At 50.8% G+C, this 19,430-nt stretch overlaps 1 protein-coding gene and 1 pseudogene across 3 annotated transcripts; one reads left to right on the top strand and one right to left on the bottom strand.

Annotated features, from left to right (window-relative positions):
* The first annotated feature begins 1,609 nt into the window (after positions 1-1,609).
* On the top strand, positions 1,610-19,111 carry LOC149370376 (CBP80/20-dependent translation initiation factor-like). Of its 3 annotated transcripts, XM_089561341.1 has the most exons (5): positions 1,610-2,721; positions 3,233-3,351; positions 3,977-4,249; positions 17,319-17,431; positions 18,676-18,830. In XM_089561341.1, the coding sequence occupies exons 1-5, from the start codon at positions 2,592-2,594 to the stop codon at positions 18,698-18,700; spliced, it is 660 nt and encodes a 219-aa protein (XP_089417467.1). In that variant the 5' UTR covers positions 1,610-2,591; the 3' UTR covers positions 18,701-18,830. The 3 variants fall into 3 exon arrangements, with proteins under 3 accessions (XP_089417467.1, XP_089417474.1, XP_089417460.1); XM_089561348.1 differs by lacking the exon at positions 17,319-17,431 and having other exon boundaries at positions 18,676-19,111; XM_089561334.1 differs by lacking the exons at positions 17,319-17,431; positions 18,676-18,830 and having other exon boundaries at positions 3,977-7,020.
* Positions 15,189-16,733, bottom strand: LOC149370377 (uncharacterized; annotated as a pseudogene).
* Positions 19,112-19,430: the final 319 nt, after the last annotated feature.

The raw sequence follows: 19,430 nt of genomic DNA, 5'->3' as shown, positions 1-19,430 counted from the left end.
TGGTTTGCAGCCTTCGGGCTGCGGTCGTGTTTTTTTTCAGCCAGCGTCCGTTCCGGCGGACGCGGTTGTTGCGACGAGCGTCTTTGCACTCTTTTGCTCTGTCCTCTTATCTTTCAACTCTTTTCTATCGCACATGGGAGTGGTGGTGGCTCGGCTTGAGCCAGTTGGCAGGCCCGTGCACTTCTCCTTTTCATCCTTCTCTCAGTCCCAACCGCCGAACGGGTGGTAGCGTTCCTCCCTTCCTGTACGGTCCGGTTCGGGTGTTCACCGAGATGACAGAGTATTTCTGCGTAATTTTTTTTCCTCAATAGGGGTCGCGTTCGAAGGGCAAGGAATCGCACCGAACGGCTGGTGGCGTTCCGTGGACCGCCTGGCAGCGCTACAACACGCTGTCGCGTTCCACTCCTAAAGGCGAAGCTTAAGCGTTGTTAATTAGCAGTTAATTAGTATTTATTCATTAATCAGTATTTATCCACTAATCAGTAATTTGTCATTACTTCGTCATCAATTTTTGTGACGTAATCCAGTGGTGGCGCTTCTGCATCGTCCTGCATTTCATGCTTACTCTACTCCCTGCCTTTCCTGTTCTATATCCTCCTCCTCCTCCTACTCTCGGTTACAGAGAGGCAGAGATTTCAAAGTGGTGCGGAAAACGCTTTCGCCACTACGCACTTTAGGCAGTTCGAACGCGCTGCATATACATTCTTGTCAGGCCTGCGTCTCGTCGTGTCCGCGTACGCTTTGTGTTATGCCTGTAAACATTTCATGCTTACTCTACTCTTGGTTGCGGGAGAGTCATAGTTTTTTTTCACTCTGAGGAGGAAGACCCGGTGAGGTGGAGGGGGGTGTGATGTGTGGTGGGATGCACAGCGTCAATTTGATTTTTTGTGTCTAGGCATGGTGTTTTCTAGAGAGGATTACACGGAATAATCTGCGCAGCTTTAATTAAGCATCACCGTAGCTAGCAGAACGGTATCGGCGTTCTTGATGATGATGAAGAGACACGGACGGTGTGCTGCGGGATGCTAGGCACAAGTTTGGGTAGAATAAAATTTCAGGGATAAAGCTTCTGACCAGCGGGGCAGGACGAAGTCCGCATACAAACAGAAACGGGGGAATACAGTTTAAAGAGGGGGCCCCTTCGTGTTTTGGGCCCCTATAAGCTATGACGTCAATATAGCTTAGGATGAAATTAATATAAAAAAGCAGCGGGGGGGGGGGCAGTATGAAAGAAACGGTAAAGCCCTCAGCAGAACAGGTAATTGACCCAGTATATGCCGAAGGTCGGTCGTACAAAGGGCCAGAGTAAAGAAATTCATTTGCAATATCGGGCCGCGATTACCTTTGCATAGCATTACAAGTTTGTGTGATTGTTGAAGGAATCCATGGAAGACTGGTCTTGGTGACGTATCTTTAATTCAGGTTTGGTGAGGATTATGGGGGCGTTTTTTTTTCACGGGTATGCTCAGGTGGATGCCACAGAAACTCACTACCTTAAACACCGTCGCAGCAATGTGGATTGCTGCACAATCCCCAGTACCACGTCGTGTGCGTACGTAAGCGCGGGAAGTAAAAAAATTCAGAGGGTACTTTGCTGACCTAAAGTGCGGTGAGGCGAAACCCTTAAGCGCGTTGTTTCTGCTTGTGTCACTGATGTGTTAAGATGTTAAGCTTCGGCTCTAAGAGCTAAACGCGACAGCGTCTTGCAACGCTTCCAAGGAGTCCATAGAACGACATCGCCCGTTTGGTTCTACGCCTTGCTCGTCGGTAAATTGGTTTTTGAGGAAGGGAAATGTGTCTGTCTCGCATACCTCGGGGGACACCTGAACCTCGCCTTAAAGGGACGGGAGGAAGAAGGGAGTGAACAAAGACACCGTATTCACTAGACGCGCCTTTGTTCAATGTGGACCATTGAGCTTCCATGGCGGAGTGGTTAGCATGCTCGTCGTGCACTCAGGAGACCGGGGTTCGATTCCCGCACTCGACCATTTTGCTACTCGGTTTTATTTATTTATCTGGCCTGACTAGAAAGGTTAATTAGGTTAATCGGGTAATTAAGCAATGAACTTCACTCATTCCTACATACTTGCAGCATCACTATACGATCCCTTTAATTGGTTGCATGGTTACTAGCCAAAGTACAATAGGCCTGTCTGAAATTCACGCACTGTCACGTCATGACCGTTTTGACCTATTGAAAAGCGCGACATTTCTGTCGACAACTCCCGCTTACAACGATGAGGCATTAAAGGCTTCCGCCTTAATATGTATGACAACTGTAGGGGAAGACCTTTCTTCTTCGTGGCCAGGACAAGAGTTTTGCGGACTAAAACATATTTAGTCAGCTGCCACGACAAGGACACGTTATGCGGAGCATGTGGAGAGGAGGTGGAAACCTCTGAACAGTGACACTTCTCTGCAAAGGGCTTCGGCCTGCAGTTAGAAGCAGCGGGGCTGTTTATTGACAGCACTGGGGTTTAAAGAGATTGAACGCATGACATGACAAAGTGGCATGACATCCCGCACACACCGGATCTGCCAGTCGTTTCTTAATGTAGTGCTCTGCTGTCTCCTTCAAGGTATTCTATTCGATGGCGTGGTCTACGAAAGATTTGCGCAGCTGTCCTCCACTTCGGCAGCTCAAATGTGCCTTACGCGATGAGCCGGAGTCCGGGAGTGCCCCCTCGCACGCCCAGGGCCTCATCAAGAGGGCGCTGCAAGGTGAGAAAGCGTTCGGCCGCGTTCATCCAGCCTGGAGTGGAGCTCACCTCCCGTGAGCCCACATCAAGGGCACCATTTTGAACATTTAAATCTGTTCGCATAGCCTTAGAAGTTTGGTTTTAGCAGAGCGCAGCGAGTAGCAAACGCTAGAGCCTAGTTTACTTAGGTCCAACGTACTATAATCCTATCTGGAAACAACTTATCTCATAGATTTGGAGGCCGGTTTCCGGGGAAGGGTGGAATTCCAGGGAGCTTGGCAAAGGCAGGCGGGGATCGTAGATCACGATACTTGCTTCCATGGACTGCTATAACTGCCGCATTAGAAAATTAGAGGGAGATATGCCTTTGTTGTGCTTAATGCATGCCATGTCTTAGCGACCGTGCTTAAAGCGTGGCTGCTACAGCGCTTATGATTTCGATGCGACAGCAGCTTATGTCGGCGAGAGCGAGTGGGCAAACGAGTGTTGCGGCTTTATTCCGCTTGGTTCCTTACACGTTTATTTGCACGCAGATCTGAACGCCCTTTCCAACCAGCAGCTGACGGAGCTGGTTAAGGCTCTATATCTAAGAGCCACACAGGGCACTCAGAATGACAAGCCAGCTTTTCAACTGTGCACCTTCCTAATCGCGGTAAGCCGGCTTTTCTTTCCTGTTGATTGTTCGTGCCGTGTGACCGATGCAGTGCGTATTCTGGTCGACTTTCTTGCGCTATCCTTACAACTGCACATAGCAAGGTATAATGCTGTTGAGAATACGTCAGATTACGAGGCACCTGTATGATTGTCTTTACCCATGACGTTTGTACTTGGTGTCCTTGCCGTCCGTAGCAGAATTCATATTTTGACTACTGCTCTGCTCTCGTTACTTCTGTCTTATTATTTAGAGTGCGCTTAATCTATTAACTGCACCAAACAAAAGCACGCTTTATCGATCACCGGTAAAGATGATGAGGAGTCCACTCGGGCTCCATAGTTGTGGCGTTTCGTCTGCTCGTTGCTGGCCGTAATAAACCTTGGACTCCTGAGCCAGATTTCCTGAATTCAATTCATGGTATCATTTGATTTCAACATGCGCAGCTTGAGACTGGCTTTCGGGCGTCCGTGCCTTTATCATTGTTAGTTATGTGCAATTTCAAGCATACTAAATGCACTATAAAGAAAGCCGGACCGGGTTGGCAGTGTAATACAAATGTACACTCATCGTACTCAAGCAATGAATGTAATTTCCTTTTTGCGCATTATCCTGGCACCCGCAGAAAGAAAGCGGCGAGAAGTTTCTGGAGATGCTTCTGGGCACCTGCGCCGAGTGGTTCGACAAGCGGGACCAGCTGCTTCAGCCGCGGAACGGGCCCGAGCGGGTGCCGCGCAGCTGGACGGCTTTCGTGTCCTGCTTGGCGGTGCTCCTGCTGGGACTGCGGCGTCGCAGCGGAGAAGGAGACATGGGGAGCAGCACGCTGTTCCTGGCCCAGCTGCTGTGCGACTGCTGCCACAACATTCTGCAGTCGCCTTCGCTGGACAACGCACAAGAGGTAAAGCTCTATGAGCATATATTTGTACGGCTTCTCACAGCCATTATTAACCACCTGTGTCCTCAAGCAGGATACGTGAAACCTAGCAGTTTCAAGTTATTACTGCGCTGCGTAGGAATCAAACGAGTCTTAAGGGTGTCTAAAAATGTGACAAGCTAGAATTGTGAGGAACCCATTGCTCTCAAGGAAGTTGCAGGGATCGGATAAAATAATTTGGTCCAATCACGGAAATAGGTGCACAGAAATTAATGTGACGGTCAGCACCGATTTTCGGCGGCACTGCGAGCGCGCAGAACGTGATCCGGTCCGTACTCCTCAGAGAGTTCTTCAAAACAAAGCGGACAAATGGCATACAGAGCAGAAGCAACAGTGAAAACCATGGAACGCGCCTGCGTCCTATGTGCCGCACGTGTGGCTTCGGTGAAGAAGTTACGCCCTAAATAGCACACCAGAGATTACCTTAGTACGTTAGGGCTCGTATCACATTCAAGTGCCTACTCTTGAAGAAGCCGGCCACAGAAATGCACCTTTCGCTTCTGGATCCTTACAGTAGTAGTAGTAGTAGTAGTAGTAGTAGTAGTAGTAGTAAAAGACTTTTATTCGACCAAAATTTATAGGCCGAGCGTTTCGACCGCCTGGGCGACCAGAAGCCGCTGTTCTTCCCCTTCAGCGCCAAGCTAGTCGAGCCAGGTGGTGATGGATAGAGAGGGTGGGGGGAAGGAACCCGACTGCTGAGCAGCCGGGCAATAGAAGAGGCAATGGGCCAGGTCGGCATAGATACAGGGGCAGTTGGGACAGGATGGGTCCGTACAGTAAACCTCGGATGCTCTGCAGAAGTAGGCAACCTTAATCATTACTTCGAAAGCTAATCAAGACGAATGTATCTGTTTGATTTAAGATGGTGCCCTCAGCGCCATAATGAATGGTGCATTGTTGAACGCAACGCGGCTCGCTCGCATCTTCTGATGGGAAAATCGTGCTCTCAGTAAGCTCTTATTCGTCAGTAAGCCCCAGTTCGTCAGTATTTTTGCCCATTGTTCCAATTACCTTCCGGTCACTTCTGGCATGCCGCAAGTAAGTGTGTTTGGACCATTACTGTTTTTGGTCTGCATGAATGACATTGTGGGTGTAATTATTGATCCAGTGCAAATCAGGCTTTTTGCCGATGATTATGTTTTATTGCATGAAGTCAGATCCTACGAATACGAATGCCAGGCTGCAATGCCAGGCATTGCCTCTACGTAGAGGGATTTGTAAGGTATCGGTAGTGCATGCGAGGTCATTGGGGCCGGTCATTGTTTCTCAGCACCCCTGCGCTGCCGTCTTCAATGGACCCCCCCCCCCCCCCTCCGCGACGGGACGGGACGGTGGGGTGCGCTCGAAGCGAAGAATGACATTTCTTGGAAAGATGCAAGCGCACGAGGGCGCCGGGCCGCTCTGGTGTCCATCGCCCCGCGGTGCCAATTCGCGCTGGCTGGGCAAAAGAGCGGTGACAACTATGGGACTGAAGAGTCGCCACACGACGACACCCCCCCCCCCCCCCCCCCCTTGTCTTAATCCCCTCGTCTTAACGGGCACCAGCCGAGGCGCAAACTCGCGACGAGCGTATCGTTCGAAAAGTCTGCAGAATTCCTGAGAATTAAGCACTGCCGGACGGAACGGCGTCAGGGCGCCGTTGACGAGGGGGGCAATAGAGATGAGGAATAGCCGGCGACAGCGCGGGAAGCCGGGAGCAGCGAAGGCCCGAGTTGGGTGACGCTACTGACCGGGTATCGGTGAGGCGCCGAATAAACAGCCTTGGGAAGGCTAAGTCGCCTTGGAACGCAGGTGCAAGCTCGCAGTGGCAGTTACAGCGGTAACTGCCCGCTTAAGCCCGATAATCCCCAATTCCGAGACGACGCCAACGTCGGGGGTCATCGGGGAAACCGACGGCACGTGCTCGCACGAGTGTGTTTTATGTTTTTTACTTTTATTTTGCGAGGGAGAGAATGTTCTACCCCGCACGTCCTGGCATGACTGAGCGTTTGTGTTTGTTTTTTCTTTTATTTGGATATGGAGAGGGTGGTTTACCTTATAGAAGCCGGAGGGCTGGCCATGCCCTTGAAGGGCCAATCATGTTAAGAGTGCAACATGATTGGAAGCAGCCAGATGTGGGCCGGGCCTTTAGGGGTTTAAAACCGATCCCCGGAGCCGGGAAAAGGGTTCTGGGCTAAGGTCAGGTGCTATGCATCTTCGGCTACGCCTAGTAGGGGCCTCCCCTAGTGTTAGCCAGTTCCACCTTTTTGTTGTTTGTCTTTGTGCTGCTTAATTTGTCTCCAGTGCCTAAATTTGTATGTGATGTAAATATCTGTACATAAACTTCAGTTATTCCCTTTATCCCTGCATCGTAACTCATCTTGAGACCGTCTCTGACGGGGCACCCCTGGTTCTCCGGCACTAGAACCGTGGCATGTGACGAGCATTGGCCACCGACGCACTCGCCTTACAATGATTTGCGGAGAAAGCAACCAGCTACAAGCATTTCAGGAGACCATGCTATGCTGTGAAAGAAAAGTGGCCGTCAAATTCCGATTCAGCGCCAGGGAAGTCTCCATGCAGACAAATCCGCCAGCTATTTTTGGCAGAAGCTGCGCTGCCCTTGTAAACTGCATCGTTATCTTCGTTGTCTCACTCTTGTTCTGGAGGTAGCGATAAGGTAATCGAACGTTTTTCACTAGGAAAAAAAGAAACTGAATGCTGCTGCTGCAAAAAAGAAAAAGCGGCTCATTGCTCGTTGGCGTTGACGACGGTCCGTTCGCCCGCGGCCTGCGCACTACGTGTTCATGCGTCAGCACATTGAGAGGCGCGCTGACCAGGCCGCGGGCCGACAGCTCGCCTCTCAATGTGGTGACGCATGAACACGTACTGCGCGGTCCGCGGGCGAACGGACCGTCGTCTGAATCCTTCACACCACCGACGAGATCCCCGCAGTGGACAATCACCTCCTGCATCTGTGGGAGGCGCGCCGGAGCTTAACAAAACGATGGAAGAAACACAAGACGAATCGCAAGCTTAGAGCTCGTATTGCACAACTTACGGAGCAGGCTGCGGCATATGCCGCCCAGCTCACAGCTCAACAATTGGATAGAACGCTGCAACTCGGCAGCGCGTCAGATGAGCTCGAAGGGGCTTTGGCGTCTCTTGCGCAGCCTCATCGACCCGTCTCAAACGAAAGGGGAGACGCAAAAACAGCTCCGGCGGGCTCTGCACGGGTACCAAGGTACGACGGCGCAACTTGCGGACACTTTGTGCGACAGGTATCTCTGCCGCACAAATGACCCGGTTGGGCCCGAGTACACGTACTCCGGCAAGCCAAATCAGGATTTAGACGCCCCTTTTGAGTTGCATGACCTTAAGGCGGCCCTGGCTAAAATGCGCCAAGGTGGGGCACCGGGTCGGGATCGCATAACAGTGAAACTGTTGGCGAACCTCTCCGACTCTGCATACCTCCATTTGCTACAATACATAAATCAGATCTGGGATGGGTGTCCGCTCCCACTGGAATGGAAAACATCGCTTGTAACGTTCATCCCCAAAGCAGGTAAAGCCGTGACTACGGACAACTTGAGACCCATCTCATTAACCTCGTGTGAGGGAAAGCTCATGGAGACGATGGTTCGGGATCGCCTCTCTCCATACATGGAGGGTAAGGGCCTCTTTGCAGACACTATGTTCGGGTTCCGCCCGCACATGTCTGCACAGGATGTCCTACTCCAACTACACAGGGACATAATACAACCCACAACCATGCAACAAAACGACAAGGCCATTCTCGCCCTCGATCTTAAGGGGGCGTTTGATAATGTTAAACATGGCACCATACTCTCTAACTTGAACACCACTAACTGCGGGGCGAAGGTCTTCGCCTATGTCAGACTTCCTCTCTGCGCGTCAGGCACTACTCCGGATCGAGGACGAGGAATACGGCCCGTACTCTATAGGTACACGAGGTACACCACAGGGGGCGGTGTTATCACCGCTCCTTTTGAACATCGCCATGATGCACCTGCCCGGCCGACTGGCTCAGGTGGATGGCATAAAACACGCACTCTACGCAGACGACATTACAATCTGGACCACCGAGGGGAGCCTTGGGGAGATGGAGGACCGCCTTCAGCAGGCCGCCTCCATAGTCGAAGCATATGCTGCCGACTGTGGTCTCCAATGTGCTCCCGCCAAATCAGAGCTTCTACACGTCAGGACAAACCACAAGGACAACACGTCTCTACACATATCTCTATCGGGCGGTCCCATCAGAGAAGTGGCGGAGCTCCGGATCCTGGGTCTGTTCATCAATAACAAACTTAGGCCGGACTCTACTATAGCGAAACTCAAGAGCATAGGTGAACAGGTAGGGCGCATGATCCGCCGTGTTTCCAACAAGCGGGGTGGTCTGCGGGGCAGGGACGCGCTACGGCTCGCCTATGCCTTCGTGACCAGCCGGATCCTCTACGCCGTGCCGTACCTACGCACCACCAAACAACAAGACAAGCGCATTGACGCCATCATCAGGAAGGTAACAAAGCGAGCACTGGACCTCCCGGTGGCTACCTCCAACGCCAAACTGAAGGCGTTGGGAGTGGTAAACTCCTAACAGGAGTTGCGGGAGGCCCACCTCGTGAACCAATATACGCGGCTATCGCAGACGGTGCCTGGGCGCCGCCTGCTAAACCGCTTACACATCCAACACACATGCATAGCGGAGGGGACGGAGAACATCCCGGTGCTGTGGCGCCATATGCTCTTGGTCGCTCCGCTCCCGCGTAACATGGACATGGCTTCACATGAAGGCAGACGACAAGCGCGGGTTCGCACGCTTGAGAGGCAATATGGCTATAAAGAGGGCGTCTATTACGTGGACATCACAGGGCCGTCGCCCGCGGGATTCTTCACGGCTGCCGTAGTCCACCGGGGAATGAATGTCGATGGGCTATCTTTTCGGGCCCCAAATTCAACACGAGCGGAGGAAGTCGCAATAGCTCTCGCTGCCGCCGATCCAAAATCGAAAACGGTTATCACAGACTCTCGCCGGGCCTGTGAACATTATCTTGCAGGCGAAATATCACCTCTTGCCTCGCAAATTCTAAGACGCGGTCTCGCCGATCCAACTCGCACAAAAGTTATCTGGGCTCCTGGCCACCAGGGTCTACGAGGTAATGAGGCCGCTGATGCGGCCGCCCGAGCGCTCACACACCGGGCTCCTCATCCTATCTCTCCTGGCTCAGAAGCTCATAAGCCGCTTCTGCGGTTCCGCGAAATCCTAATTTATTATTGCGACAGCCACCGTCTCTACCCGGCACCTGCCAAAGGGCTGAGTAAGGCGGAGGAGCGAACTCTGCGGCGCCTGCAGACAGGAACCCTTCTCTGTCCTGCAATAGCAAAACACTTCGATCCGAACACAGATGGGCGCTGCCCGCACTGTGGAGAGATCTGCGATATCTTTCACATGGTGTGGGCATATACTCAGAATCCTCACCTTCCCACCTCCGCCACCCCCACCCGAGAGGCATGGCAGACTGCCCTCCTCAACTGCTCCACACTGGAGTCCCAAAGGGCTCTGGTCAAGCGGGCGCGAGACGGGGCCTCGTCATGCGGTGTCCCGGACTAAGGATACCGACCATGCAGCAGGTTTTTTTTACCCTCGAGCTCTCTTTGATTAAAGTTTTTCACCACCACCACCACCATCGTCTGAATCGCCCTTTAAGTAAGTGCGCAAGCCTTCCTGGCGCGACGAACGCGCCGGCCACACAGATGGCTCAAAGGGCAACCCGAAAATGGCGAGCCGGCCGCCCTAGAAGGTCGTCTGGAGCAGAACAGCTGTGAAAGAAAATACGAGCAGAATAGTTTTATTAAGGCGAAAGCCTTTAATGCCTCATACTGTCGTGAGCAACGAATGTTAGCAAGTGTGTTCGAGTTTCGGCGAAGAAAAAAAAAATTCACGGGCACTTTGACTGTCTAAAGTGCGTAGAGGCGAACGCGCTTTCCGCAGCACTTTGCCTATATGACACTGGTGTCGTCACCACCGGATGACGTCACACATAATTGATGACGAAGTAATATCAAATTACGAATTAGTGCCTAATTACCGATTAATCACCGAATACTAATTGACTGCTAATTAATGACGCTTAAGCTTCACCTTTAGGAGTGGAACGCGACAGCGTGTTCTAGCGCTGCCAGGCAGCGGTGGACACCCGTCAAAACGCGGACACACCTGCCGACAAGGCTGCCGACACGGCTGCTAACGACAGTTTGAGACAGTAAAGGCTTCCGCCTTAAAACCTTATTGAGACTTGGAATCCAACCAGGGCCTTTGACACTTCCAGGGTAGTCGCCGCCATTGCGCCACGAAGGCTCACGGTTTGGGCATGAATAAAGACACATCTAGTGAACGCACGAGTTTCATGAGTGAAGTAAAACAAATAAAAAAATGCAAATATGAAAAGAAACAAAAATATAAAGAAATGAAATCGTAAAATACGAAAAATATAAAAGAAAAGGCAGATCTAGTGAACGTACGGGTTTCATAAGTAAAACAAAACAAATGGAAATATGAAAAGAAACAAAAATATAAAGAAATTAAATCATAAAACACAAAAAATATAAAAGAAAAGGCACATCTAGTGAGCGCACGGGTTTCATGAGTGAAATAAAACAAATAAAAAAATGGAAATACGAAAAGAAACCAAAATATAAATTAACTCATACAACTTGAAAATATAAAAGAACAGGGACCGCGTGGTGCAGAAGCGCTGAATCGCGGTTTTGCACAACAGAACAGCAAAAACCCGCGGCGGCGGGGCGCGGAGGCAGGCCACGTGCGGAAAATGCCGTAAAGGGCACAAAAAATGGCGCCGAATGAGACACACGCTTGTGAAAATGGCCAGCCGGCCCTCTCGACTCCTCGCCAGAGGAATAGACCGAAGAGCGGAGCAGCCGTAAAAGAAGAAAAGAGAAAGGAGGGGAGAAAAGTAAGAAAGAGAAAAAGAGAAGAGAAAAAAGGGGAGGAGGAGGGGTTCGGAGTAGAAAGGGCGGCGCTGCGAGGACGGTTCTGCAACGACAACGAGGAATGAGCCAAAGATTCGAGGTAGCTTAAAGACCGTAGAGTAAACTAACCATGGGTAAAACCAGGCGTACGCGTTAACAGACGCGGCCAATGCCATCATCAATATGAACAAAAAAGGTAGCCGAAGAGTTCTTGACTGGTCCACAGTAGTCAGTGCAATGAGAACGTAATGAGATGAGCAGTAGCGAACAAAAATGGGACATCTTGCCAGTAGAGGAGGAGGAATTAGAGAAGGTCTTAAAAGAAATTCAAAAAAGGAAATCACCTGGCAAGGATCAGGTAACAGCTGATCGGTTGAAGGCCGCAGAGGAGATCGTGCTAAAGATGTTAACCACCCTGGGCATGGAGGGCTTTAGCGTACCTGAACCGTTGAAGACCGCGAACATCTTAATTCATATGAAGGGAGACGTCCAAAACTTGCAAAATTAAACCAATCAGTTACAAGGTTGCGAATACTAACGCATTCTTCCCCAGCTTTTACCAAGGCAGTGATCGGAGTACCTCCTGTATTAAGACGGTGAGCAGCAATGGCGAGATCTTGTCTCCACGCCTAGCACACTTCCTTATCGGAACTTCTCTGGTGACTATAGACAGGACTATGGTAGCTGTGCAGTCGTTAGATGTCTAGTCGTTTCACATATTTGTACACCCCGATTAAGCAATCAATGCCTGCATGACTGCTCCTATTTCCACCGAGTCCAATGCTTTCTCGCAATCAGCGAAGGCTATATAAAGGGTGAGTGATGCAGCACATCGGAATGCAAGTCATGCTAACTAGCAGGCTGGTTGAAACAACTGAGAGGCGTGTAGCCCACCGTATTTAACATCCATACCAGTTTTCTTAGACTTTCGGAAACGCGGTTGCCCTCGGCGCTGTGGCTCACGAAAGTCTGCCTACATCGCGACAGGCGCTTTCGAGACACTCTCTTCTGAGTCCGTAACTCGTTGAAGTGGCCAAAATTTGCTGAGCCACAGCGCCGACCATAACGGAGTTTTCAAAATTCTAAAAACTTTTACGCGTGTACTGTGCGATGTCAGTGCACGTTAAAGAACCCCAGGTGGTCAAAATTTCCGGACCCCTCCACTACGGCGTCTCTCATAGCCTTAGTTGCTTTGGGACGTTAAACCCCATAAACAAACAAACAAACAAACAAACAAACAAACAAACAAACAAGCATATTACTTAATGTCGGCTGCGCCGTCCACAATGCTGTGCCGAAAAAACCACCTGCCCTGCTACGGCAGGCAGCGACTGGTGGAGCCTGTGCGAGCCAGATTGGCCTCGCTGAGCCACCTTCAGCGACCGATCATTAATATAACCATTCATTAAGGAAGTTTAACTGAAAGCCTACTTTAAAAAATGTGATGCCTTAGATGAAACACCCTCTGTTATATTCTGCACATTTCTCGATCACCTGATGGATAGTGTGAATATTGTCTATGGTCGAGCATGCTTTACAAAAGGCTTCTTGTAGTTTTAATCTAGCTGCATTAGATTTTAATGTACAAAACAAACACTAATTAATGATGTCCTACTGGAAATCAAGCAGAAGTGCTCTTGGACAGGGCGTGTAGTGCGAAAGCCAGATAACTGCCGGTCCTTATGGGTAATGGAGTGTGTTACACCCGAAAAATATGAGGCCGGCACGATGAAGGAAGTGATTGATTTACTGGCCGGAGTGTTAGAATGTAAGATGGCGGGCCGAAGAGAGGCGCGTGCCGCCGGCACGGGAGTCGAGCTCCATTCGCCGGAACTTCGGCGTTATCTTCATCGGCGGCCGGTACCGCTTCTGCCGCGTGAGGCAGCTGCTACTGCTACAGTAGCCCCCCCGCGCTAGTGAAGGAGTCCGGTGAAGCTGGGAGCCAGAACGATACCTTCCGCTGCTGAGAGGTAGCAAGGAAAGTTGCCGGAGGAGGGCAGGTGGATGGGGCGTCTTTTGTGAAGGCTGGCTCCAAGCGGTCGATGGAAATGGTGTCAGTGCGCCCATGAAGGTGCACGACGAAGAACTTCGGTGTTCTTTCGAGTACACGGTAAGGGCCGTCGTAGGGGAACTGAAGCGGCTTGCGGACAGAGTCTCGGCGAACAAAGACGTGGGTGCAAGTCGCTAGTTTGGATGGAACGTATGAAGGTGGCCGATACTGGCGTCGGAGGTGTAGCGCTCGGAGATGACGGCAAAAACGGCGGAGCTGCGTCACCTTATCAGTAGGGTCGGGACTTGTGGACGAATCGGTGGATTAGAAAAATTCACCAGGAAGACGCAGGGCCGAGCCGAAGACAAGTTCTGTCGGAGTGCAACGAAGATCTGGTTTAGTGTAGCTTGGAGGCTGAGCAGAACCAGTGGAAGGGATGCAGTCCAGTGGGTAGTGTCGAGTTGGGCTTTGAGGCATGTTTTGAGCGAACGATGGAAACGTTCGATCATGCCGTTGGCGATGGGATGGTAAGCAGTAGTTCTGATTCGGGAAGTGCCAAGTAAATTCATAAAGTTATTAAAAAGGGAAGATTCAAACTGGGTGCCACTGTCGCTGGGGATGGTCGAGGGAACTCCGGGAGACCCAACCGGCGGCGAATGTCCTGGCGGTGGTGTCACTGGTGGCGTCAGGCAGAGGGAACGCTTTGGGCCAGCGACTAAACCGATCGATGCAAGTAAGGAGGTATGTGTGTCCAGCGGAAGGTGGCCAGGGACCCAAGATATCTATGTGGACGTTGTCGAAACGGGCGGATGGCGGAGGGAACGAGCCGAAAGGAGAGGTCGTGTGTCGCTGAGTTCTAGACTGCCGGCAAGCCAGGCAGGCACAGACCCAGGTGCGCACGTCCGTGTTGATGCCGGGCCAGACGTAACGTTTTGTGAGAAGATGTTGGGTGGCGCGGTTCCGGGATGGGACAGGCCGTGGAGGGCGTCGAAGACAAGACGACGAAAGGCAGAGGGGACCAAAGGGCGCAGAGTCCCGGCCGAAGTGTCGCAGATAATGTGGACGGGGCACGAAGGGAGTAGAATTTCACGGAGAACCAGTGGGTCAGATTTGATGCGAACCAGGCCAAATGTCATGCGGAGGTATTCGAAGAGGCCGAATGGTGTAATGCTTGCAGTGTTGGGTACATCGGATGGTTCGACAAGGATTTGGTGGTATGCCTTGACGAGATCGATTAATGAGAAAATTGTGGCGCCATGCAGTGCGGAGGTGAAATCGGTGATGTGAGGTAGGGAATACCGGTCCGGAACGGTGGCGCTGTTGAGGGAGCGGTAATCGCCACAGGGCTGCCAGTCCCCTGGGGATTTCTTTGGTACCATGTGAAGAGGGGGCGCCCATTGTCTAGATGAAGGTCGGATAATGCCGAGCTCCAGCATGGTTCAAACTCATTGCGGGCGATCTGTAAACGGTCTGGAGCAAGGCGACAGGCTCGAGCGTGTGTTGGCGGGCCAGTGGTCACAATGCGATGCGTTACCGGGTGTTTGACGGGCAGTAAAAAGTTGGAGGGACGGAGAAGAGAATGGTATTCATCCAGGAGGATCACGTAGGTGGACTAGCGTGGGCTGGGTATACTGGCAAGCGGTTCTCGAAGACGGTGGCCGTGAACCGAGAGGTTCGCCACGGCATCTACGAGACACTTGCTGTGCATGTTGACGAGCAGATTGTAGTGATGCAGGAAATCAGCTCCTAGGATTGGGTAGCGTACTTCTGCGACAAGGAAAACCCATGGGAACACACGTCGGAGGCCCAAATTGAATGTAAGAGCATGTTAGCCGTACGTAGCGATGGGGGTGAGGTTTGCGGCTTGGAGTGATGGGCCAGTACGAAGAGAAGGTGATGATGTAAAGCTGCAAGGCAGGACGCTCACCTAGGCACCAGTGTCGACGAGAAAACGGAGGCCCGAGTTGTGGTCGCGAATGAAGAATAAGCGGCTGGTCTGTGGGGTGGCACCACTTGCTGCTTCTTATGGTGTCGTGGGATGTTTCCCTGGAAGCGAAAGGGATGGGCACACCGACGCGTTGCTTCACCAAAGGTGCGGTGATACCAGCACTCGCTGCCTTGAAGAGGAAGGGTAGCACTGCGTCGGCGAGGTGAAGTCTGGCGACAGGAAGGCGAGCGAGAACGGGAAGTCGACAGTGCGGCGATTTGGTCGGAGAGTCGCGTGATCTGGGCTTGGAAGTCGTCACGGAGGGTCTGAAGGGCCACGCAGGAGGGAAGAGATGATGGTGGTGTGGGAGGCTGCGAGACTGCGCAGAGAGATTTTGCGGAGTAGGAAACTTCTATGACGGAGTCCGCCAGCTCAGAAAGCTTCTCCAAGGAGAACGCCTGGGCGGGCACAGCACCATGCGAACCGACGGCGGCAAGCGCTGAATGAAAAACTCACGCAGGAAAGCTTGGTCGAAAGTAGTAGCCTTGTCGCCCAGGAGCTGCTTGAGCCGCCGCAGCAACTGTATTGGCTTGCGGTCTCCCATTTCTTCGGAGGAGATGAGCTGCTGGAGGCGGCGATGTTCCGAGACGGCTGTTCGCTTGATGAGCTCAGCAGCCAACGTGTCAGAAGGGGCCCAGGCGGGCGGAGTTATGAGGAGGTCGCGGACCTCGGCGGCAATCTCAGGTGGTAACGACGCAGCGACGTGATGAAACTTGTGTGCCTGGCTGGTGATGCGGCCAATAGTGAACTGGCTGTTAACCTAAGCGATCTAGAGCTGAGGATCGGCTGCCGAGAACGGGGGAAGGCAAAGGGACAGCGCAGAGACGGCGCTGGAGGGTCCGTCACCGGGCAAGGCGGAGGCGTTGTCGTCGGCGTTGGTTGGCCATGGTGAGAGAGGGTGTTCCAGTGGACGTCCGGCTCACCAGTTTGTTGCACACGAAAAGTGTGAGGCCGGCTCGATGAACGAAGTGATTGAGTTACTGGCCGGAGCGTTAGGATGTAAGTTGGCGTGCCGAAGAGAGGCGCGTGCCGCTGGCACGAGAGTCGATCTCCATTCGGCGGAACTTCGGCGTCATCTTCATCGGTGGCTGGTACTGCTCCTACCGCGTGAGGCCGCGGCTACTGCTACAAGTGGATTCTAAGGGAAGGCAAGCGCAGCAGGGGGCCGTGTACAGCTGAACCACGGAGTGAGGGAAGGGTGCAAGGTGGGAGTGAAAGACCTACCTTGAGATCTCAGGCGTGCACTGATATCTCACAGCACACTGGCGCGTTTTGTTTCACCTCCATCGAATCGTGGCACATTGAACTTTGCCCATCTCGTGAGCATCAAAATGCTGCAAACGCAGTCGAGCCGGTAATTTAGTTGCCGTAATGAATTGTTTTTACTAGCACCGGTCGCCCTTTCCAGTTATCGCAGTGGACAGTCTTTGAATGAATAGTGCAAATCATGCCGCAGCACTTGTGCTCAGGTACGTCGCCATGACCTGGCTGCTCTCCTTACACTCCCCGCAGGTTTCTAAAGGACGGCATGCCCCCCTGAAATGTGTACATAAATCAGAAATGTAAAAGTTTGTCGTAATGCATCAGCGAAAGGGCGCTAGCTCAGCCGGTACCTGTCGACGCACTTTGCAATCGTGCTGTGTAGGATACTAGGAAGTTGAACTGGGGTCTACTTGCGCCAAGGCCCGCACTCCCTGCCGCGCACCACGCTCTTGGCCGTTTGTGCTCACGCAACCACATAGGGCATAAACAGCCATCATTTCCTCGCTGTTATTTTAGGCTTTTGGCTCTTCTGCTCTCGCTCGAATATAGCTGAGTAGATTGGAGGGATGGTAGCTGAGCAAGAAACGTTGTTACGCTTATAGACCTTGCGTTCTGGTTTAACAAATTTAAATACGTTTTTTTTTCTCTCAGGATAACTGGCAGTTTAAATCGGAGGCCTATTATTTCAGTGCTCTTAAATATGTGCTCTTAATTTGTCCCACAAATTAGCTATTTGAAAAAAGCAGCTTATTTCCTTACAGTATGTTTCTTAGTCTTCCTTACAATATATCATTTATTTTCAGGCTTTCGTGAGTGCCTTGAATGCAGATGATGCCCTGAAAATTATTGTTGCAATCGATGTGAAGACAAGCAGCAAAATCTTGTTCAAAAGCCACCTCTCAGAAAAGCTAAAAGGGTAAGCAGCATCTCCTGTTAATGCTCTATTATCCGTACAAAAACGGTTCTTGTTATCCCATTTTCTAAGCGGTTAATTTATAAATATATTTTTGCAACCCAGGGCTATCATTTCGTGGCCTATCATTTCCGTATGCCCTTCCAAATTATCTGCTTGAGGAAGTTAACGAATACAAATACTAAGGTGTCAGTAAAACCAATAAACTTAGCTGGAACAAGCATATAACCAACATATGTACGTCATCCTTTCGGAAACATTGCTTTCTTAGGCATAGATTAAAAGGTGCCCCTTCTAGTGCAAAGCTTCTAGCCTACACATCCATCATCAGAACGAAACTTGAGTACGCATTCACCGTCTGGGACCCTTACACAAAACATAACATTGAGGCACTGGAAATGATCCGCAAAAGTGTGTCAGATTCATCTTTAATAAATGCCGTTCTACTTACTCTCCAACGATTCTTTTGGCACGAAACAACATACAGACGTTGCAAATACGAAGAAAAATTCAACGATTGAAATTTCTTTTCCCACTCAATAAACTCTCCATGAGCCCAGATTTATTTCTTAAACCGATCACAACGCGACTAACACGACACCGTCACACGGAATCACTAACACCTTACAGCGCTAGAATCAATGCATTTAAATACTCATTTTTTCCTCACATAATAACTCAATGGAATGAACTCCAGCCTGAGGTTGTAAACAGCATCGATGGCATTAACAAAACTACCTATTGATAATTGCTGATTAGTTTCTTTTCCTTGTTCTTTACTACGTTTTATTACTGTTATGTTAGCTTTGTGGTATGTAATCTGCCGTGCCTCTTTTTTTATTTTTTGTGCGTTTGAACCTCCTGCTTGGACCCATCTTAGGGTCTGCAGTATTCTGTAAATAAATAAGATAAATAAATTAACGTACTCGGGAAATTCTATAATCTCTAGTAAAGTATCAACGACAAGATAACAGTACCTTTATGCATCCTTACTGTTGTTCATCTATAAGGAACTCAGCGACGAGGTTCCCCTGTGGGTATAAATTCAAAGCTTTGCTGGCCGCTTTCTGCAAAAAACCACAAGCCCCTGTCACTGTGCTATATTTGCTGGCTTTTGTTGTTACCCTAAGTGATTCCGCCCTGCTAAGCTGGTCTTAGCAGTGAGGGCGCTTAGCGTCATGCGATATCGTCCTCAATGTTGCCCTCCCGTGCTTGCCACTAACCACCGCTGTTTTTTTTTCTCACAGATTGCGTGTTCGCGGTCGGTTCTGAGGAGCACCGGCAAGGTGATCGAGCATAACGCTCCCCACCTGATGCAGACCTTGGTGCGGCGGATGCGATAGGCATTCCTTCAGCCCGGCCTATCGGCCATCACGCGCAGGGATTTGCTGGAACTGATCGAGCTGCGCGGCTCCGGATGGGTGTTCAGCCTTGAAAAGAAGGAGTACTACGAGAAGACACCAATTTATGTTGAAGCTTATATGGCAAAATTGTTGATTTGCTTCCAAGCCTGTTTAATTCGGCAGCAATCAGCAGTCAAGGATGGCGCTTTATTTCTTGCTGCGCTATTATTTTTCATAGTAAAAAGCTCGGGACAGCTCTGGAAATCTTTTTCTCTTGTTGTGTTAGCAGTGTCTTGAGCCAATTGTGATTTTATCGTCAATAAACGAATGTACGTTTCGATAGGACATACGATGCTGTGTTGTCTTCATTTTTGTAGAAGCATCTGCGGTGCACAACTTCTATGCCTTAGCGTTGCACTTCGAGATGAATAGAGCTATACAAAGCCATGCAAACGCTTGTGGCCCTCTTTTCGTGCGAGATCTACCGCTGGTTCATTCAGTGACACATTTTGCTGTGATCACTGGGGTTTAAAACCTCGATACCAGCGCCATCATGAAGTGAAGGTGATTGTATGCGGCGCTGAAACGAAATTGGTATGGCTGATTAATAAAAACATCCCCATAGAGCGAAAATGAAGAAAAGCTGTGCGCGGGACTGT

The sequence above is a fragment of the Amblyomma mixtum genome, chromosome 1 (genome assembly GCF_055824585.1).
Source record: "Amblyomma mixtum isolate Tamu chromosome 1, ASM5582458v1, whole genome shotgun sequence".
Taxonomy (NCBI): Eukaryota; Metazoa; Arthropoda; class Arachnida; order Ixodida; family Ixodidae; genus Amblyomma; species Amblyomma mixtum.
This window is presented reverse-complemented; position numbering and strand designations above follow the sequence as displayed.

What these genes read in the sequence shown, in the direction of transcription:
- LOC149370376 (XM_089561334.1), top strand. Translation starts at nt 2,592, where the DNA reads ATGGCGTGGTCTACGAAAGATTTGCGCAGCTGTCCTCCACTTCGGCAG. An exon ending in CATCAAGAGGGCGCTGCAAG is followed by an intron (nt 2,722 to 3,232) that starts GTGAGAAAGCGT and finishes ATTTGCACGCAG; the next exon opens with ATCTGAACGCCCTTTCCAAC. An exon ending in TGTGCACCTTCCTAATCGCG is followed by an intron (nt 3,352 to 3,976) that starts GTAAGCCGGCTT and finishes TGGCACCCGCAG; the next exon opens with AAAGAAAGCGGCGAGAAGTT.